This window comes from Symphodus melops (genome assembly GCF_947650265.1).
Source record: "Symphodus melops genome assembly, chromosome: 23".
Classification (NCBI taxonomy): domain Eukaryota; kingdom Metazoa; phylum Chordata; class Actinopteri; order Labriformes; family Labridae; genus Symphodus; species Symphodus melops.
Window position 1 is genome coordinate 8,899,871 of NC_136713.1, and position 22,580 is coordinate 8,922,450.

The following is a 22,580-nucleotide window of genomic DNA, read 5'->3' on the forward strand; positions in this document are numbered from 1 at the left end:
GGGGAGAGCGGCAGGGGGTGCAGTGTTTGGCCAGGAGGGATGTCGGCGCTCCAGATGCCCCAACGGGACTCCAGAGCAACGAAGCAAAGGAGAGAGCAGAGACACAAAGAGAAAGCCAGAGGGCAAAGAGAAGGCTAATTTATCTACCAGGGACAAGATGGGAGACAGAGACAGGTGAAAGATGAAGAAATAGGAATCTGTTGAAGAGATGTAAAGAACGACATAAGCGGAGGGGAAGTTTGAAGAGAATAAAAAGGGTAAAAATAAAGCTTCTTCCCACCAAAAAATTCACAAGTAAAACAATTGTTTTGCATCTCAGTGGAGGGCAAGAAAGACATTTTAGCAAATCTGATTCGTGAGAGCGATTTTGAAATGTAGCGATATTGGAAACCTGCACGGGCAGCTGCTCAGTTTTAATTCTATAAATCAAAATGTGTGACCCTGACCTCCAATATTTGTTTAAAATCCTTATTTTGCAAATGAGTTCTTCCAATGTTGATGATGATGTTGTTTTATTGAAAGCCAGAGGGGAGATACCCCGTGTCTGGGACAATGTGCATGTGAGCTTTCTTGTTGTGTCTGCACGGAGAAAGTGATGGGAAATGTCTTTGTGCTCCATTAAGCAGAGGTCACCAGTTTTTTTTGCACCCTGAGTGCTCCATCATTGTTGCTTTCCTGGGAGATGAAAGGTGCTTTGAAGATCCCCATCACACACAAACACACATCATGTAAACCTCCAGTAAGTCAGGGCGTAGAGGGGAAATGACTCGGCTAAAAATGTGCAAAATGGAAACTCGGCAGAGGAAAGGTTCACCGGTTTGACTCTCATGTCCAATTTACTAACGCCGCATATAAAATGAAGGCAGCTCAAGTGCCTAAAATGGAAATCTAACCACTCAGCCAAACAAACAACCTTGATTTCACTGCTTGAATACCATCTCAAGTGTCAATTAATGCATCCATCCAAACAAAAATTGACTATGTGTAAAAAGGGTGTCAGGTTTACAACCAAAAATGCATTATTCCCTCAAACTCCGTCAGCATATTGTGATTTAACAACTGCCAGTGTCTGTTATCAGCTTGAAGCCCTCACTGTGTAAAAGCGCCTCAAACTGCTGCGTTGCCAAGCTTTGACGGAGCGGCTGACGGCGTCCCTGATTATTACTGCGACGCTAATGTCGTCTGATAAGGCCCTGTGTGTAATTAAGCTGTTTCCGTGGCCTGTTATCTGAAACTAGGTGAGGCTCGACTGCTTGTAGAGATGGAGCTGTTAGTCAATGACAAGGAGGCGGAGGAGTAGGACTCTTTTCCCTTTTATTTCTTGAGCAAATGAAGAATACAATTCAGCTCAGGCTCTATGCAAACACTCTTCTGTTGTTAAGTCAACAGCCACCTAATCCGAGCCCCCAAAAAGAAATGTAAAGAAGCCCAAGAACAAGACTCATTCTGCACCATGCTCCGTGCATAGTCAAAAGAAACAGTTTGGCATTCTTGCTAATTGGCTTATTTTCTTGCTAAGATTTATGTAAGACAATTGATTCCCTGCTTTAGGTCTTGCTTGACATACAACTCAAGCTAAGTTTAGCGTAGTATAAAAAAACAAATTGGGAACAGTCATTCTTGTTTGTCTAAAGGCATGGTCTACAGAAGGTTACTGATCCAACCAAGAAACAGTCTGGCCAATGACGCAAGGTCAAAGGTCAAGTTGTTGTTTTCAACTTGTTGTACTTTTAATTCAAACAAGGTATTACTCATTTAAGCCATAGAGCTTGTAGGGGTTTGTACCGCTGCTACTCCGTCAGGTAATTTGCGTTCCCATATTTACTGTATTATTGCTAAGCTATGCTAACATGGCTTGGTTTTGTTGTGTACTGGACACATTTTAGAGTCATAGCTTATGAATTTTTGGGCTGACGACACAACGTAAACTTGCTGACATGTAGTTCCTTCACACTCCTGATATGTTATGCCATATGCACAAGATGACTTATTCTTTTTCCAACTGATGTCACATTTTAATCATCTGTGAGAGGATGAGAGATGTTGGTAGGTGGGTTGTGTTATTTTCTGACAGAGCCATGCTTCCTTCTTTACAATCTTTATGCTAAGCTAGGCTAACTCCTGGATCAAAAAGTAAATATATCCCCCCATCGAAAGTGTGGGCCTTGTCCTTTAATTGGTTATATTTCACACCCTTCTGAAATGAATACAGCAAGTGCAAGTACAAGTTGACATATGGTTATTTGTGTTTCCAAACTGCTGCCACATTTGAATAATCCAACTCTCCACGCAGACAAAAGCAACACATGTAACCGCTTAATGCTGAAAGTGTCTTGACGAGTAAACAGATTGAACTCCTGAGGATCTGCCGACCTTGAGAGCGATACAGACCCTATTAAGAGGCTCAGGATACAACAAGTGAACAGCGTATAAAGACCTCTACAGCTCCATCTAAATGGCTTGTGACAAAGTGTGGAAAATGTCTTTGTTCTGGTATTAAGTCGCGGCTAGGCGAGGTGAGGGTGAAATAGGATAGAGGAACAGAGAGGAGAGGCGAAGAGACGAAGCATCTTGAGACTGGAGGAGATGAATGATGGAGAGGGGGATGAGATTGGGGGAGAAAAGGGGAGAATAGATGGAGCATGGAGGATGGGAGGGGGTATAATCCCGACGAGTGGAGCCATGTTGCACTCGCCGGGGAGGGGAACTCTGTCTCTCTTTAACTGGATTTGGGTGAGCTGCTGTTTATCGGCGTATGAGTCGCCAAGCGCTCCCTCTCAGCTGTCAAAAGCATCCTAATCTAATCAGGAGACATTTCAGCCATTTGCTTTCAACACAGCGCAGTGCAGAGTGCATGTCGGACACATTTGTGTGTTCAGATGAAGCAGTATGTGTGTGTGGGTACCATGGATAGAGGGGGTCGGCAACAACAGTGGTTTTACAGCAGGGTTAGCAGCTTGCAGCAGGATTTGGGGAGTCTGCGCTCCGGATGCGGGGACCCCATTGTGTGCGGCAGGCTGGCTAATCTTCATTACCGCACACAATGATAGGGCAAGAGAATGAGGCCTTGGCTGGAAAAAGGCACGTTGAAAACAAAAGAGCGGCGAGCAGTGAAAGAGAAAAAGGGAGAGAGAGGAGAGGCGGGCCGAAAATAACAGAGGGGGGTGAGATAAAGGGAACAGTGGAGCGGAAAAACTATGCTTCCTCATACAGTGCCAGTCAAAAAGTATAGTCGGTACCCTAATCACATCCACGAAAGCGTGAAGTGGGAGCGTGGTGCCCTTCTTGTGCTGATAAGCACCAAAATGGTTCATTCTTACATGCTTCATGTTTTAGCCTCTGTGTTTGTGCTTCTTTTGCCCTGCAGGTGTTGTGTAACCCTCAACTTGTCTGCTAAGGCCGCAGTCTGAGGCTTTGTCACTCAACACAACACCAAACCAAAGGGTTAGAGCAATGAAGCAAAAAAAGGGGGGGGGGTGTGTGTGAGCAAGTGGCAGGAAAAAAAAAAAAAAAAAGCAGGGGAAGCAGGTCAGTGGCACAGTCTTGCAAGGCCGAGGGTAGATTAGCTCAGGGTCGTGCAGTTGCAGTTACGCAAGAGTGTCTACATCCCACATCCTGGTGACTCTATGTGCATGCGAGAGCGCGCAAACAGGAGGTGGGGTACTGTCGTTCCGTCTTTATTCCCACGACGATGCTTTCAAAAACAAACCTGAGCGACAAAGATTAGCCCAAGCCGCTTAAAATATTGAAAGACGTCTCCTCGCGCCAACGCTGCAGCGACGGGTTTTCCTCCAAGAGATAATGAAGAGAAAGAGAAAGAGACAGGAAGTGTGTGTGTAAGTTTAGGTTGCCGGAGGATGGGTGGAGAAGGCATAGCAGGCTGAACCCGCTCACCCCTCTGTGCCGAATGGCTGGGAAAGCAGAAACGGAGTGCAAGGACTTTTCACCCCAATTACATCCTGACACTTTGCGACCGCTCGGTTGATAGGCGAAGAGAGCGCTCAGATGCACTAAGGAAGGTGTTATGAACTCATTGACTTTTAGCTCAGTATGTGTGTGTGTGTGTGTGTGTGTGTGTGTATCTGTCTGTCTACTTATTTGTGTGCGCTATGCCACAACAAGAGCATCCAGTGGCGGTGATTGCAGGGCAAAGGGTAAAACTGGAATAAAAGCTTGGGGTTGAAGTTTAAAGGCTGGCAAATTAATGCGTTTTAAATGATTTGAGGTTCGTGACAGTTAAAGTATGCAACATAAGAACAAGTGCATGCTTTTAGTATTCGCACCAGCTGCTGCGCTAAATATTCCAGAGAAAACAGCCACTTTTCCTCTCGCACTCACAGGTACAAACACACGCACATAAACCCAATAAACTCTGTCTGTGAAGCTCTCTCTTTTTTCCCTCTCACACACACACATACACCAATGAAAATTATTGATGTGCTCTCTTATAAAACAGTGGCTGCTCCCTGAAGTATTCCTGGCAACATCACAGGCTGAAAATAGCTGCCGACCCAAATAACTTTCCCCGCCGGAACGACGGAGGAGCCAGACCACAGCCACCGGCGACTGGCTTTGCTAATTGGCATCATTTTACAATGAAATAATATCTGGGGCAAATAGAGGGAATAACACATAGCTGTAAACTAAACAGTGGGACGATGCGGCGTCTAGTCACACTTGCAGCGGGGGGGGGGGGGGGTTGAGTAAGGGCGGAGGATAGGAGAAGGATGTCTTCATTCTTGTTAACATAAGTTATCAAATTTAAAAATATGCAAGGGGGAATTGGGGAGTAAAACATTTATGTGACGAGAAGGGAGAACATCTCCACAACTCTGCTAAAGTGTGAGAGGAGGAAACCAAGTGTACATTGATTAATATTTGGTAATTCCCAAGAATCACATGCAAAAAGGACAAATGCAGCATTATGAAGTTGTGATTATGCAAAGAAAATCCCCATTGCTTCAACATTTCCAGCGCTAATCAACTTGTTTCTGGTGTTTTTTTTGGAATCAAGTTAATTTGCTGCCCAAACTAGCAAAACCTTCACCACCGCTCTTCACAGCGTCTTCCAAACAACTTTATTTATATGAGCGGTTTTTCTAAGTACAGATGACCATATTTAACCACCAAAGAAATCCCCTCTCCAGGAACTGAAAACAACTCTTTCCATCCACAATATTCTTTTGAAACTTGCTCATTGTCTTCGCCCAAGGCCATGAGCTAATGTCAGCCTACAAGATACCACCACAACTCCCAGTGTATACCAAAAACACCCCCAGGAACATGTAAAATACACACTCCCATGCAAAGTAGTGTCCATACAGGACAAGTGAGGGGAAGGAAGGCATAAACACAAATTTCGTTTGGCAGCCCAAATCTTAATTAGCACCAGGAGATTCATCTAATCAAAGGGTTTCCAGCCCAATCATTAGAGCTAAAACACACAGTGCTCTCTTCACATACCAGAACAGAACAATGGGAAACAGAGGTGTGCTGTCACGCTGATGAATGGCTCTTCCCGCAGGTCTCATTAAATCACAGAAGGGCATTTCCCAGGCCGTTCGCGGAGTTAAGCAGGGTGAAAAAAATCTTCTCACCCTTTCTGCCTGTCTGCCTTGACACTTATACCCCTTTTTTTTTCTCCTGGAAGCAGAGTGTCAAAATTATATTTTTCCTTGGAAAAAAAGTGCACTTTCCAGGCTTTGACATATAGGCTAATCCCAATTCAAGCTAAATCTGCCTGGTTTTAAGGAAACACGTCGTATCTTATTCAGACAACTCATCCCTGCAGGGAGTTGGAATGACTTAGACTTCATAACATACCCAGTTGGCTGGAGATACCAGTGTCTTTAGGGGAATTTGAGACACAGTTTAATCTTCCAGTGAATAAGCTTTCAACAATGAGAAACATCCTTCATCTCTTTCTGGCCACCCATGTGTGTCGTCATCCTTGGTGATAGGCTGCCAAAGCAGGTACAAAGCCATTTAAACTGAAGAATGGGACGTAATGGGACTGGCTTAGTGTAAAAATTTCAGAGTTAACCTTTATAGTTTTTAAATAACCAGGTAGATCCATCCAGTTCACTTTATCCAAGACTGGACTTCCGAAGGTTCCTATAATCATAGATAGAATTTGCCAAAAGGTAAAAGCATGAGATAAAAATATTGAAAGATGAAGGTATGAAAGAGACATATAAGGGAAGCAGGATGGGGATTCTTCAGAGAAAACAGGGATGGATTGGTGGATATAGAGAGTAGGATACTGAAACAGGTAAGAGGTCCTGACACTGGCCAATCGGGTGGACAGCTCTGGAGCAGCGAGCCATAGCAGGTGGATAAACACCACAAGCTTTGCATGCTGGACGACCACAGCTGAGTGCTGAGGCTGGCATGCAAAGCACGCACACGTGACTGCTTGGACTCTTGCAAAGACACACCGGCGCTTACATAATTCAGTTACACTTCACACAAAATGATTGTCTCAGATCTGACATTTTTATGACTTTACTGGACTCTGTGACATCCTGAATGGGAACTCAAGCCAAGATAACGTCTTTTTACAAGACTTTTAGGAAAAGCACACACTCTAAAAAAGTCAACAAGGTCTGCGTTGACCTGTCAGCTGTGTTCTCCACCAATGACTGACTCTTTTTTTTTTCTTTAAACTATCCAACCAGATTCAGAGCGCAGCGCGTCCTTGCAGCTGTCACCACCAAGAGCTTAGGGCCGTGATTGATGACTGGCTTCAGATGACAACAACAAGCAGCGGTGTTTACTCAGGGCAAATTGCCCTTGTCTCTCTCTCCACCTTCTTTCTCTCCTCCCTGTCCCTTGCTTGTTCTTAGGAGGAAGATGGCCCGTATGGTAGGATCTCTGGTTTCTGGATGGCTATGGTTCCCTCGGGGTGGGATTAACCTCCCAGACTGACAGCTAAACAAACTCGGCCAAGGCTGGTATTCCTGTTTGCCAAGGCTGCCTAGCAACAGGTAGGCAGTAAGATGGGATGCAACGCTTGGTTTGTCAAAGCCAATGATGGCTATAAAATGCCTGGACATGGTGTGAATGTGTGGCCATTATGGGTGTTCAAATATGTGAGCAGGCTGGATGATTAAACACATGATGGTCCCAGTTGGGGGAAAGTCCCAACTAGCACGGAGAGCGTTTACATACGTTTGCATACAGAGATTCACTGCAGTTTATTTTACATGTCATTTTAAAAACATAGGACTGAAAGAACCAATTTGATTCAGCTAAAACAACACAAACTTGCAAACCTGCCCACAGCCCATGGTACTGTTAGCAACAGTGCAACCAAGAGTCCAAGAGAGCTCAGGTTACCGTGAATGAATATTTCTACAAACCTATGAAGCTAACGAATGGAGTAAGTTTCAAGTTTAGATGATTCCTTGAGGTTCTGTTGGTTGCATTAAAAAAAATTACTTCAGAATGCACCCAGCCAAGAAATAGCCCCATACACTCCCCATATAACATGCCAAATGTTATGTTTATTTATTATTTATTCTCTTACTTGGCTGTCTGTTTCCTGTATTTAGTATCTGGTGGAAATAGAATGCGTTAATCATTGCAGTGTTAAAAGAGCTACAATTAGCGGCAATCGGAAATATCTTGTTCTGATATATTGGAATACTTTCACCAGCAGTTTCGTGCCATTTATTTGTGACCCGCTCTGCTTGAGAGAGCTTTTACTTAGCGTGTTGCCACAGTCTGATTGCATAACTCTCCTGAGTTCAAGTTTTTGCAGAGAAACTGACTTTAAATGGGGGTTGGGTTGAAGAACGGTAAATCAAACAAGGCAGCTGTGACTTCCTCTTGGAATTTAAGAAAGAGAAACAGAGCAAGAGAGTCATGAGATAAAGAGAGAGAGAGAGAGAGAGAGAGAGAGAGAGAGAGAGAGAGAGAGAGAGAAGAGTGAGAAAGAGAGTTGGTTGTGATTCCAAAGCATAAAATGAGTGCCTGGGACTTCTTTTCCTTTCTTTTTTCTCCCCGCGGTTTGCCAAGCCGGATGGCAGCAGCGAAGCATGTCGGATCACTGTAAGGTGCTGTAACGGCTTCCCAATTTCGCCTCAAATGATGTGAAAGTCATTGCCAAGCCATGTGTGCTGGTGTGAGGCGAAAAAAAAAATGACTGGCTCCTCTTCTCTCTGTTAATCAAACCTGGGGTGGCAGAGCATTTTGCAGACGGAAGCCATACATAAAGATGTGCTTGTTCACCACGCTCCCCCCGGCCTCTCGTTGCCTCCCCCCTTCCCTTGCCTTTTTTCTTCTATACCACCTCCTCTGCCTCTCTCCCTCTATCTCTGACGGGCCAGTCACCAGGGCGTCAGACAAATGAATGCTTCCTCCGCGTCCTCTCTTTCATCAGCGCTTCCAACCTTTTCATCAACGCCCATAAAGCGCTCGCAGGCACCTATCACTGGCAATCGCCTCTCAGCTGTCTGAGTGATGAGACAGAGGTGGCAAAGTTCACTAAGCGCTCTTATGGCGGAATGGATGTTACTGGGTCAGGGGGTCGCTCGCACATCTCATTACACAAGGTACACGAACCTGTGCACCTGAATAGGAGGACGTGTGCTCAGAGAAGCGGCTGGATCTCAGGAGAGTACCTTGTAGAAATACAGGTTCAATGACAAAATCCACCTGTATCTCTGCCGATCCCCCGCAATAAACAGGAATGCATCGTCTCCCAAAATAACAACCTTGTGCCTCAAAAACATTAAGAAGCATCCACCAGAGAAGCAGCATTGTGCACCGGCGCACAAAGGCTTCCTTTCATGCCTCGCTGCGCCACGGGCCAGGCCATGTCAAATAGATTCCACTTGGCATCCATCTTCAAGATCTTCTGACTGCTATCGGGGGTTAGAGGCGAGCAAAACAACGCTGCGAGAAATCAATTTCATATTCGACATCTGAGCGTCATGAGGTAGCACGGGCCAGTCGAAGCACTCTGAGGATGTCTGGAAATTAACTGCAGCCATAAAACACTGCTGGTTTATTGTATGAATAAAACAAACTATTAGGAACGACTCCGCTGTGTCGTTTGGGTTGATACCGCAGCGCTACTGCTCCCACCGTCCATCATATTTTGAAAGGCTTTTGTGCAAACTGGTACACACGTCAGTTAAAGTAAAAGGGAATTAACTGAATTTTTCTTTGGAGAGCATCCAAACTTGATTTCCCTGAATCCCGCGTCTCATACGCGCAGTTGATGTGACATTTTAATAAAGGCGCAGGCGTGGAACGAAGACGCCACCAGGAGCTCTTTGGAGACAAATAAGATTAAGTCCCACTTTGTCCTTCCTCCTCCTGCTTGCAGAATACTGAACTGTGCCCGTTACAAGATTGATTTAATTTCAATTTGCATAAAATTACATCGAATCGCAGCAAGTAAAAGGTCACAGAGAGCGGGTTAGTTTATTTTAGGAGATGCATGTAAAGTCGTCCTCACTGATGTTCTTGCAAAGCAAAGAAAAGGTGGCTTGGGGAAAAGCTGTTACCTGGCAGCCACATCCCAACTGAGCAGTGTGGGGAGAACGCACAAGTCCAGAGCTTACACAACAGCCTTGCAGAGATCAAAAATCCATACTGTGCTAATTCTATAAGAGGAAAAAAAGAGAAGGAGAGAGAATGAAGGAACAAGGGATGGAGGAAGACGGAGACAGGAAGGAGGGGGCTGGTTGGCTGTGATCCCCAGATTGCTTGCTGTGTGTGAGAAAGCAGCTGTGGCCTACTGAGAATTACATAACAAACGGAGACAGTGTGCCGGCGTGTATGTATGCAGACATATGGATGCATACAGATATTCAATTTCCAGCAAATTCTCTGCCCTTTCTTTCACCACGTCTTCCAACTACTTTGTTCTCTCATCGTCGTGATTTCCCCAAAAGAGGGTCACATTGCCGTTGTATCTCTTCAATCCTAATTAGAGTTCTAACTGCTGACTAAGGTGCAACTTTTCCTTTGGAGGCCTCGAAACAAGTGCAGAATCGAGCCCACTTCTTCCTTGTAACTCAGGACATCATGCCCGACTTCCCTGACTGTCTATCTGCGTGTGGACGTCGCTCCTGGGGGGGGTTCAAGCCCACCGGACTGTGAAATGCGAAACTCTGCAGCGGGGAGAATGTGCGTGCTCTGCAACTTCCTCCACCTCTGCGCTCGTCAGCCGCCCACCACCCCCCGGTCCCTCAGACGGAGCTGCTGCTGCTGCTGCTGCTGCTGCCTGGGAAATGTGCGTGTTATGGAGTGGCGGCCAAGAAGTGGATGTAAGTGGATGCATCTGAGCACGCCGGACTGCATATGGAGGTCGCGCCGGAGCTTCCACATTTAGATACACCAAAGCCATGTGCAATCAGTCCACATCCACATATAGAACCCCTTTAATGCACCTTGCAGCAACATACAGACATTTTGCTTGGATAGGCATCAGCACTCAGTCTACATGTGTGTACGTGTGTGTGTGTGTGTGTGTGTGTTGAAGCCCTGAGGGATAATATATGTGCTGGAGGGTATGGAGTGTGTGCTGGGGTCAATGACAGACAGCTATTTGCGGTGTCCTGTTACATCCTACCCATCAGGGTCAAGTGTTGCGGATGAGGGCGCGTCAAAAACGTCTGAAATATCTATCATATGAGGTTCGGAATCCAATCCAGATGTTTTGTCTTTAATATTCCAGCTCTGAATTCGCTGAGAAACATGAGCACACTGAGGTTTTACCGCAGCCAATGCCAGTTTACAAAAGAGCCTAAGAAGCAGCCAAGAAAACAAACAGTTTCTGTTGGTGTTAAGACGCAAAGTAACACGTGTACACTGCGCTTTGAAGGGAAATGGGTTCCACATATAATGAGCAAGTTATGACCACCCCCGATTGTTTATTCCAGCGCTGAACAACCAACTGTACAGGGATTTGGACGCGAGACAGCATCGTTCAGTTTGGCACGATTTAGCTCAATAATGGAACAAACAGCAGCCACAAACGTCCACACTTTCCCCCCCTCTTTTCTACTCCCCATCCCCCTATAAGCGTCTGAATCATGCCTCACAGACACCAACAGGGGACACAGTCATCATTCTTGCCATCACATCTCAGGGAGCCATTTAGGCGGCCGGCTACAACGGCCTCCTATCTTGCCATCAGACCACCATAAAAGCATCAGATTCTAAATTGTGCCCAGAATACAGAAGGGGGGGTAGTGGCTCTCGGGCCAGAGGCAGAGCTTTTAAGGGGAAGCCACAACTCATAATTCATGTATTCAGGAGGGCTCAGTGGCATCTTCATGTCGCTACAATGAACACGAGGATCGCTTTGCCAAGAACATCTCTGCTGTGCTGCATTCTGGGAAGCGAGAAGGGGGGTATCTCAGAGTGTGGGGCAAGTTATAATCCTTGAGCTCACATTGACACAAGGCAATCTTCTTATTCCGAATATGGGTTATTTTCCAATAAAACTTGTTTGATGTTTACTCCAATAAAACGTTGTGGGACAGAGGACTTCAAGCAGAAGCCTTTACAATTTGAAATAGTGTTTTTAAACTTTCTCTCTCCAGTGGTTTCTCTTCTTATTGTCTTATTTTGAAGACGGATCAGATTGGGGTAAAAGGTACATTTCAAGCTGAAAAAGCGGATAAAGGTGCAAGTAGTGCTTGAGCTTACATCTCTGGATATCTAGATTTATTATAGATGCCTTTTTTTTGAGAGAGTCAACACACAGAAGTCAAGTTCAAGAGGAGTGATTATCCCTCAAAACGTGTATAATTAGCATTTTCTCCCTCTAGATAAAAGCAGCCTGACGAGACTTGGCGAGGACTCGAACTGTCTTCTGCGTCTACGAAAATGTGAAACTTAAACTGCAACTTGAAAGCTGCAGACATGGCCGTCAAAAAAAAAAAAAACTCTGACATTTCCAGCCTTCACACACTCAAATATATATGCTTACACACAAACATAAGAGCTTTCCCAGCTTTCTGCCTGCACATGCAGCAGCTCTTTTCACTCTCTCTCTCTCTTCCATTTGCATTAGGTATTGATTTTGATATGCCGGCTGTGGGTGAGAAATACGGAGAGACAAGCACTGCATATGGTGCACGTAGGCCTAGTGCAATTTAAAAGTCCACTGACAGTGAAGGCAAGGGAGGGAGTTGGGAGACTTGTTATGAAAAGATGCGTCGGTGGCTAACAGTAGGATGCCAATTAGGCTGCTTGGCCACAACGAATGGATCCGCGGTCACGCACCGGTTTCTCTCTCTCTCTCTCTCCTCTTTCCCCCTGTCATTTCCCCCTCCCCTCCTTCTCTCGCCCTCCTCCTTCTTCTCCTGTCTTTTAGGCATGTAGCAGAGAAGTGGGGAAAAGGGTCCCATTGCACGAACAATACCGGCATCAAATTTCCATACAATGATTTTGTTTCTCTCGCCCAGTCCGTCAAGTGCAGCATGGAAATCATTGTGACCTGCAGCAGCAACGCAGGTGGGAGCGATATGACAAATAAGAGTCTGTTAAGTTCAAGGTTGCAAAAAAAGAGTGACTAAATCAAGGAATTTGAGGTGAAATGGAAATATAAGGTTGATAAACTTCATGAAATTGGGAGATTTAAAACATTTTTAAAGGCAGAAAATGTTGAAACCTCTGCATGTGTCGGAAAAAAAAACGATCCTGCATGCAACTAAATATTGGCTCCCGGGGAGAATACAAGCTGAGAAATCCTCAGAAATCTGCAGATTTCCATCAAAATCACAAGTGAAAAATGTCCACAAACACCATTTCTATGAGCCACATTATTGACAGCTATAACAAATATAATGACAATTTCCACTGTGCCTTGTTAGCTAATGTGAAAAGAAAAGCAATAAAGTGCGTGAGGAATAGAAGAGGAGAACCGAAGGTGGGATGAATAGCCCTTAATTAAGCTGAGATGTAGAGAATGGGGGGGGGGGGGGGGGGGGGCTGTTACGTAAAAGATGGTTGCTACATGCATGATGTGACACAGATGTCAGCTTCTGGAGAAAGAATTGGAGGATAAGAAACGTGCAGATTTTGAGAAATTTTGCCCCAAATCGTTTAGAAAGACCCCATTTCCACATGTATCAGCATCGTTTTCACATCAACGTGTTAACATCAGGACATCAATAAAAATCTAATCAAGGAGGTTTGTTTTTTTTGTTAAAATGAGCTGACTTACATTAAAAGTTTGTGTAAATAAAGTTGTTTTGAGGTAAATGTGGAACATTAAGGCAGAGAAAAGAAAGGTGCAGGTTTCCTTCAACTATCAGCAACGTTCTTGCAGGTTCAAAGGGAAAAAGGAAGAAGTGTGTACTAGTGTGTGAGGAATATAAGAGCAGTAATGGCTGTGGAAAAGAATAGTGCCGGTACCCTGCGTCCCCCCCGCCCCCAACACACACACACACACACACACACACACACACACACACACACACACACACACACACACACACACACACACACACACACACACACACATCTAGCACCATGTGGCCGCGTGCTCCTCTCTCCATATTCATCCACCGAACTTGGATGCAGGAGGAGGTGTGTGTGGAAGATGGAGAGGGAGGTTCAAACATATAAAAGCGAATATGCAGATGACATTCCCTGCACTGGCTTTGCACATTTTTCACCATTTAAAGCTGCTACAGGGCCAGACATGTAAGGGTATCTATTATGAATAAGAAGGGGGACTTTTCTGTGTGTGTGTGTGTGTGTGTGTGGGGGGGGGGGGGGGGGGGGGGGGGGGGATGCAGATGTATAATTCACGACCAATTCATACCCTGTGATGAGATTCGAGTCTTCATCTTCCCAAATCGCATATGACAGCTTTATTACGCGCCCACATGCGTTCCCATCTTTGCCACCCCTGTCACTCTGGAAATTGTCAGATATACGGGTGATGGAAAGTATTTCACTCCCTAATTTCTCTCTGAACCACACATTTCCCACTTTACGCGCTGAGGAGGAGGTGGAGGGAGGGAGAGAGAAGTTTACGTCTGCATCTCCTACTCGAGCGCGTGAATCCTTGAGCGTGCAAAAAAAAACCCGGCTTAAATTTGTAAGTCGGCACATACCTGCTGCCAGTTTTCCTCCAGCGAAGGCATGGCGGAGAAGTAGCCGGTGTCGTGCACGAGCTGAAGTTCCTGAAAGATACTGTGGTTCGCCAAGACATCCATGCTGACGCTCGGTGCTGGAAAAACACAAAAACGATCCACACACACACACGCACACAAGAGAGAGAAAAATGCCTCCTTTCCTGGCTGTGTCACACCTCTACATCCACTTCTTTCATATTAGTCCATAAGAGGAAGTCAAATGCGGTGTAGCGGCTGAAAATGTGGCGTTCAGGTACCAGTACCTGCGCGCATCATCGGACTCGGTGCGTAAAAGAGAGTGGAGGAGATGGAGGCTCCATGCGTATCCGTGTTGCCAAACTAGACACTGATAGGGAGCCAAGGAAGGGGAGGGGCTTGGTAAATGAAGGGGCGTCGTTTTGTTTGTCAATCAACTCCCCAGTTTGTCCATTTAAGGTGAATGGGCGGTTGCGGGGTGATTTGAGAGGCGCCGGAGCATAAAGGGGCGGGGTTAAGAAGATTGAGCGCACGTTACTGGTTCCTGTGCGACGTCACTCACGCTGAATACGGGCTCGATAGGTGAGCTATTTATGGATGGGTATATTAGATTTGGAAGAAGGTCTAAAAGGCTAGTCTGAGAGGAGAAGCCGTGGTGTAAACATCATGTGCTCACAAACAGGAGCTGGAAACTGTACTAATAGGCTGCCCTGTTGTTCCACAGTGTAAATATTTAATTACAATGCAATGCAGTATATGGCATTAGCATATAGGAAACAGGGACTCACAATTTGCTTTTATAATGACTTTAAGGGAAATGTATCACCTTTAAAATCACTGTTTTCCCACTGTTGCCGCATCATAAAACATAGCATGTATCCTCTCTTTAACAACGATTGAGTTTGTTGTAATTATTTTCATCTCATAGTCCACATTTCATTCAGATGTCTTTAAGACATTTCTTACAGTTCAATAACACTGAAGGCTGATAAAAGCAGTCTTACTCCTGTCCTCCTGAGTTTTTCATTTCAAATTAAAGTATAGTGGTTTAAGGGAACTACTAAAATCCACTTCTGCACTTCTTTTTGTCCTTAAAGTGAAAGAGGTCAAAAGAGAAGTGCAAGATGTGGCTGTGTGTAGTGACCAGCATCCATATGATCAGCTGGGAATGTTAAAGAAGTCGCACAATCTCCCTCAATACGTTCGCATGCATGCTCTGAGTAATGCCATGTATTTGCCTGACCCTGTGTAAACCATCGTAATTGTACACTTCCACGCAGGCTCAACAGTATTCTCTCCCTTTCCCACACACACACACACACACACACAAACACACACACACACACACACACACACACACACACACACACACACACACACACACACACACACACACACACACACACACACACACACACACAGTGTTGTAGAGGTCTGTAATCTCATTACAGTGCTGGGGGGAAAGGCTGGCCGAGGGCCCCGGCTCTGCGATTTACACATGGCATTTTGGGAGGGAGAGCTCGGCTCAGGAGGACGATGAAGCTCCCGCTGACATTTATCCATTTGACACAACTCACTCTGTCTCTCTTTCCCTTTTCCTGCCGCTTTGCTTTGCTCCCTTTCTCTTTTTCTCCCTCCTGCTCTTTGCTCTTTAACACCGGCCTTCTTACCTGTCTCTCCCCACTCTCCATCCATACCACACATCTTCCCCATAATCCTCCACCCCACTCTTCCTCCATTTTTGATTCTTTCTGTACAGAAAAAAACACGACAGACAAAAAAATACATGACAGAGGACACAGATTAAATCACAGATGTCTGTCATGTGCATTGAAGAGGTTGATCAAATAACAAGTAACCAGGAAGAAAACAACAGTCTGGCACTGATGTGTCCTGTTTAGATGATTTCCACATGGCTGACTGAAGTGTAAAATATTCATTAGATAAATCCTGTTGTTTTTATGCATTGTTTATGTGGCTCTTTGGATGAGCCCACAAGGAAACAAAAAAGTGGGAAAAGGCTACACTCTAAGCTTTGAAAAAACGTTTTCCATGTGACAAAAATTCTTCTGCCGAAATTTAAAAGCACCATGCTTTCATCATCAGAAAACACAAGAAGCGTGTCCTGAAACAAAAAATGAGCAATTTTTCCACAAATAGGAAATTCTTAAAGAAGTCAACACTTTGTTTTGAGACATTTTAAGAATTTGACAAGAAGTCACAGAATCAGCCTTTTACAATTTGTTATTTGTATCTGATACAATGGAGACCCTTCTTGGATTGTTAGAGCCCTGACATTTTGAAAACCACATTGACCACCAAGTTATTTGACCCCACCATAATTTATCATCAGTGAATTGCTGACTCAAAGACAATACTCCCACTCAGAAGTCCAGTGTTTGTCTCATATGTCAGTCAACATGTAGTTGATTGAAACAAAGTTGAGTCACAGATGAAACACAACATGCATACATCACTTCCTTTCGCTGAGGAGATTGGTGTCTGTGTGTTGCCCTTCTGCAAGTTTAACCCTCTGTTCCACGTTTGTATTCTGTACACTCGTCTCTGGTACTGTTCACTGTCGCGGGGTCATCGTCAATCGACCTATTCTGTCATTTTACCACGAGGACGTGTTGCTATTTAAGTGACAGGGGGCTGACGACGCCACAGACGTGCATTGGTCCTGTCAGCTAGAGATGAGCGACGTGACGGGTCTTATAATCTGTCAGTTGTAGAATATGAAGCACATGTCGACATGATTTATTTGGGCTTCACAATCACAACTCTGCCGCACAGAAAATGAAACGCAAACAGTTGAGTCTCATATTTAGAGTTTCTAAGACTGAACCATTTCGCTGAATTTAATCGTTACGATCCGCTTCATGGACACAGAAAGATATAACCAAACAGCCCACTGATAAAACGTGCAATAAAAGTGTGTGGCAGCATACAAGAGTCCCAGCAAATGGATAAATCACACACAGTCTAATTGAAAAAAATTTGCACAAGGGATAAAATATCAACCGTAAAAAATGCCTATAAACATCAACCATTATTAAGGCCACTCTGAACTTTATTCCTCAGTTTACATGTTCCTACCCATCAATATTACATCTGCTTTTTTCCCCCACATTTGCTTCCATTCATTTTATCTGCCAGTCTTAAAGATGCCAATTCTTTCAAACTCGATGAAACTGCACTGAAAGAAACGAGTGCCCATATTTCAAAAATAATAAAGTTGCCCAAACGTTGGTTCCGCTGCGTTCTATCATGGTGCTATCAACAGACGTTGGAGAAATTGAGTGCCTCATCTAAGGGCTTGTTCTTCGACGTTTACACCACCAACTCCTCCTCCTTCTGCTCGTCTTCCTCGGCCCGAAGCCCATGCATATCATAGATAAAAATAAGTGCTCACCATTATCCGTGGGCACACAGCGTTATATTGTGGATGCTGACATTGCTCTTACCTGGCAGTTGGTGCTTTTACTATATTAATAATGGAGCAGGCACCATCCATCATGGGGATATGAGGCTGCTAATCATGTCAGTTCTCTGCATATTCACTCCTTTCATCAGAAGAGGAGGGGAGAGGGACAGAGGGAGGGAAGAGGAGGAAGAGCGGGTGAGAAGCGGAGATAAACAAAGAGGGGAAACGAAAGAGAAAAAAGAGGGGAAGAGGGGAGAGAGAGAGAGAGAGAGATGGAAGGGGACAATATCAATGTGCTGAACACATGACAGATGCCCTTGGCCTTTTGCTGAATGGCTTCCCTGTTGGCAGGAGTTAACCAGTGTATTTAAACAGGACAAGACGAATGGGACCTCTACTCCCTCTGCTCAGTGAACCAGCCCATTTCTATTCCAACTCACAGCCTTTCCCCCATGTGGGAATGCTAATATGGTTAGCTGACATTGCCAGGGTTAAAACTTCATAACGGCATTTTTATTGTATATTCACTCTACTGGAACTTCCCTATTTTTCAAACCAAGGAACTTCTGCTTAGCACAAAGGGAGTGAAAAGCCTCTGGAAATTAGCTAAAGTAGTTAAAATGCAAATACAACATCAAAATTGAGAGTGTGGGGGAACATCCCTCAGAAATGTAGGCAAATTGAACTTTTCAAACCGTTTCTCAAGACTTACTTTACAGCCCTTTGCAGTAGACTGAAGATGAGGAACAAATCCTTTGCTATCCCTATCATGGGTGGCAGCTAACACATGCACTGTTCACCGAGATGATCCAATTTAACCAGTGCTTACACACTATCTTGACTGATAGCTTTGTAACATATAGCTGGGGCCAAGCTATTGTGGATAAAAATAACAACAACTAACCAAGCCAGTACACAAAAACAACAACTATAAATGTACCATCAGAAGCCTGAACTGATGTCCTAAAGCCGAAACATAGAGAACAAAGACAGCTGAGGCAGAAAATAGTGAATATTATAACTGATAATTGCTCAAATAATAATTAGCAAGGGGGGCAACCAACCAATTAACGACTCTGACTATTCCTCTGATTGGGTGGCAGAATCCATTCCATTAACTTTAAAGTAAATACCCAAGCTTCAGCATGCCAATTCAAACCAGATGTTTGAGAGAAAATATGAATGACAATGTGTCTAATTTGGATTGAAACGAATCTCAAATGCTGGGTTTGCTTTCTTTCATTACAACAAAGGCTGTTGTGGGTTAACGTCTCAGTGGCCTTCATGGTACTGCCTGTGAAGCTGAAAAAAACGGGCAAAAGTGACTTTGTATAAGCTTGGTGGCTTTATAAAAGTCAAAAAATTCTGGGGATATTTCTCCTCATTTCCAAAACTGTTTTGCTTGTTCTGAAAAAAACGAGAAGATTGTCCTCATCTAACATGAGCAACCAAAAACAAGTCAATTTGCATTGAGAATAGCGCCTGGTGTGTTCAGGAACACACTCCCCGGCTTGCCTCTCTTTCCATTAGTCTCCAACAACCGAGGGACCTTGAGCGTCTGTTCTGTGCTTTGCTTTATTTTGCCTCATTTGGTGTAATGCAACATCCACATGCCTTGATGTGTGTTGAACATAGCATTTACACCAATATGGTCCATTTTCTTTTAGTTCAAATTGCTCAAGTGGAGACTAAAGATAACCTTTATGTTTACAGAAAATAAACATTGTCCTCCAACATCTGTCTTCCAACATGCCTTTTACTCATAGAAAATGACATTTCACAGTGATTGATGGGCCTGGTTAAATAAAGATAAGATTTTGAAAAAGTGGCCATATGTCTGCCGTATGTGCTGTCTCTTTTGGCTCGGAGCCTGGATGCAGAACATCTTCAATATCCTGACGTCTTCCTCATGCAGTCCTCCTGATGGGGGAAAAGCTAGGGGGAGAGGTGGAGGTGGGCAATGGGGAAGGGCGCAGAGGAGGGGGCGGATTTTAGAGCGACAGGCCGACTGAGAAAAGCGATAATGAGCACTCGGGGCTGTCTTCGGTGCAAACTGCATTGAGATTGCTGCAAGCGAACTGAAGGGAATAAGAGAGGTTTGGAGGGGAGTGAGGGAAGAAAAGGGGGCAAGGGAAAGTGCCCTCTCAGCTGGGTGGTGTTTAATGTGGCGCCGCTGCTTCCTACAGTGGGAAAAGTGAGCGGAAACTCAGCCAGCGAGGAGGCCATGAGGGGCAGCTGTTAAGTGCCAATTAGGCAACGATGAGTCGAAGACGGAAATACCCATTTGCACATACACTCCTGCAAGCAAGCAGGCAGGGCGGAGTAGTCAAAAAGTGAAACAAATAGGGCCTAATCCCTGTCAGTTCTCTCCTGGTGACGCTCTCCTCCTCACCCTCTATCTCCCCTCCAGCCTGTTCGGTAACGTCACATCAGTGACGGCTAAAAAAAAATGTGGGCTATGATTCGCTGTTAGCTTTGGTTCCGTCTCTGTCTGGTCTCAACCTCTACTGACGGCTGCTTAAAGTCACGTTTTGTAAGAGCTTGTCACATCCCACCAAAGGACAATGCTCAGAGTCAGGCATCCAATTAGTGAGCCGATTCACTCACACATTTAGTCTGTGACAAAAAAAACCAAAAAAACCTGATAAGGTAGGATGAGGAAAATAAAGCCAGACATTTCTTGTGTAAGTTTTATGGGCATAGATCAGGAATCAAAGAAAAATGTCCTATTCAGTCTTTCTCAGTTTAGTGCATGTTTCCTTATGGTGGTGTGCATTTATTGATGACTTCAGATTAGTGCATGTGTATTTGTACAGCAGCCCTTTCCATAACTTCTACAGGGGTCACAGGAGCCCGAACTGAAAAGAGACCAAAGAAAGGACTACATTAAGAACAAGAGAGGAAGTCGGATTATTCATTTGCAGGATCTTTTATCGCTGCACACTGAAGTGAAAATTGGATGTCATGGAGACATCATGAGGTAAATGAGAAACAAATCCAAATGAGTGCTGAAAAATCAAGCGAGAATTTACTAAGCTGCCCTAAAATGACCCCGATACACTACTCAACACTCAGGACTGCTGCTGTTGTGGGTCTAGTCATTTAAACGCTTTTCTCTTTCTCTCTTCTTCATGTGCATTGTCTCACAGTTGTTTAAAACTTGGGGAAAGGGTTTGCACCTTACAGCTGAATAGTTTCTTGTAGATCTCTAGTGGCAAAACGGAAGAGCAACAAAAAAAACCCCCACACACTTTTAGAAATAGCACCTCAGATTCAGTGAACTGCTGTCACAAGAAGACAAAACAACATCTGCCTATGTGTCGCTAACACACACCTCACCTATGGGAGCTATGGCAACAGTAGTTATAAGGGAGCCATTGACCTTGTTTGCAATGAAATCAAACATTTGCATCGTCTAACTCTGAATTAGACGCACTCAGGTAATCCCATAATCAGCAGCATGGTTTTCTGTCTTTTCATTGGTTCACATGAAACTGAACAGCAGTCAAAATTACCTGAGTGGATTCACAAAAGCGCCATTTGTCATCAGGGTCACCGACAATGAATGAGTCTTTTCATGTCTGAGCTCTGAGTCTATCTTGTTTCTATGCACACCACATAGAATTGGAGGCCTCGGTAATTTCCCCCGACTGCCGCCTCAGATCCGCCTGCACCATACTGTGTTTTGTATATTCATGTGTGTACCTTCCTATCTTAATCCTAGCTATTACTCGCATGGCTGGCCATGTCAAGGGGAGATTTGCTCACTCACAGTGAATGGGCCAATATTGACAGCACGCCCACCGCATCAGCGATCAGTGTAAGGGCTTAGCACGCTCTGGATTCACAGGTTGGAAGCTGAATTCAATGAGGAGGGCGGCGTGTTGGAAAACAATCCTCACAGGGAATCTATGCAGATACTAAATGTTACCGTGACGCAGAAGGGACAGTTCAACAGTGCAGTTTATGTGACTCCATGTATTTTCTTGGATTTCACCGGCATGTTTGCAAAGTTAAATGTGGAGATCGTTGGTGAGTATTTGTTAATTTCTAAGCAGCCACAATCATTTGAACACCTACATCAATCTAGATTATTATTATTGTTGCAAACATTTAAACCATAAGCCCTTTTTAATTGTAGTTTGATTTCTTTTGGTGTGCAGCACCTTTCCAAATGATTCATGTTAATGTTCACAAAGCTTTGTGAGCCTAACATTTTTTTTTTCCAAGAGGGGATAATGCATCACAAAAATTTCCCAAATTGGCTCGAGTTATGAGGGTTTAGTCAAGGTCCAAATAATGGCCAAAGGCGAACACAAGCACTGCTAACTGGAGGTGATTAGAAGCCAAAATGCATCCAAGAATCTACAGTATGCTGAATCCTGTGTTTGTTTGGGTGATAAATGGAGCAGAGCAGGTAAATATTTGGTTTTTCAGTGCCAAAGCCAGCTGAGCGCATTGAAATCCAGCCACGGTTTGGCACACTTAGTTGGCTTTTCAGATCTAGTGAGACTTTAAGGTTAATCAGACCTATAAAATACAAATGCTGGATCTGAATTAAAAACCATGTCAGGTTGAAGGCCTTTAATGTGGCAGGTTGGAGAGTTTGTTTCAGAATAAGACCACTCGTGTTTCAAATGTCAAATGTTGGTCATTCCAAGAAACCACATTTCAAATAAAAGGTGTTTTCTGGTAGATCTCTACTGACAGGGTTTATCATGGATCCGCAGCTTAGCCCATCATGCATTTCAAGTGAGTCATCTTCAGATGGGCTTGAGCCCATAGTGACTAGTCCTGACAGCTGTTAAGGGTCAAAGGTTAGGACTCTTTAAGGAGAAGCAAGGTCATCTGTCCTTTACATGCAAGAGCGGGATCCATGTTCCCTTAATCCATTTAGCTGGAGTGTCCTTGGGCAAGACAAACCCTTGAGACCTAAAAAGGATAAACCACTCATTCCCAGTAACTGGATTCGATGTTTTGATGTGATTCAGTTCTGTTTGAGTTAAGTTCACTTCATTTCTACTCAGTTTACTTCCCCTTTTCTCTTCAGTTCAGTGCACTCAATAGAA

The 22,580-nt window shown here is 44.4% G+C and overlaps 1 protein-coding gene across 1 annotated transcript in view; it reads right to left on the reverse strand.

Moving 5' to 3' along the window:
* LOC306818471 (Krueppel-like factor 7) overlaps positions 1–14,474 on the reverse strand; it is a 34,633-nt gene extending 20,159 nt beyond the window's left edge. The window contains exon 1 of the mRNA XM_079336077.1: positions 14,088–14,474. Within this exon, the coding sequence (XP_079192203.1) occupies positions 14,088–14,189 (102 nt within the window). The 5' untranslated portion in view covers positions 14,190–14,474. The remainder of the gene's footprint in view (positions 1–14,087) is intronic.
* Positions 14,475–22,580: the final 8,106 nt, after the last annotated feature.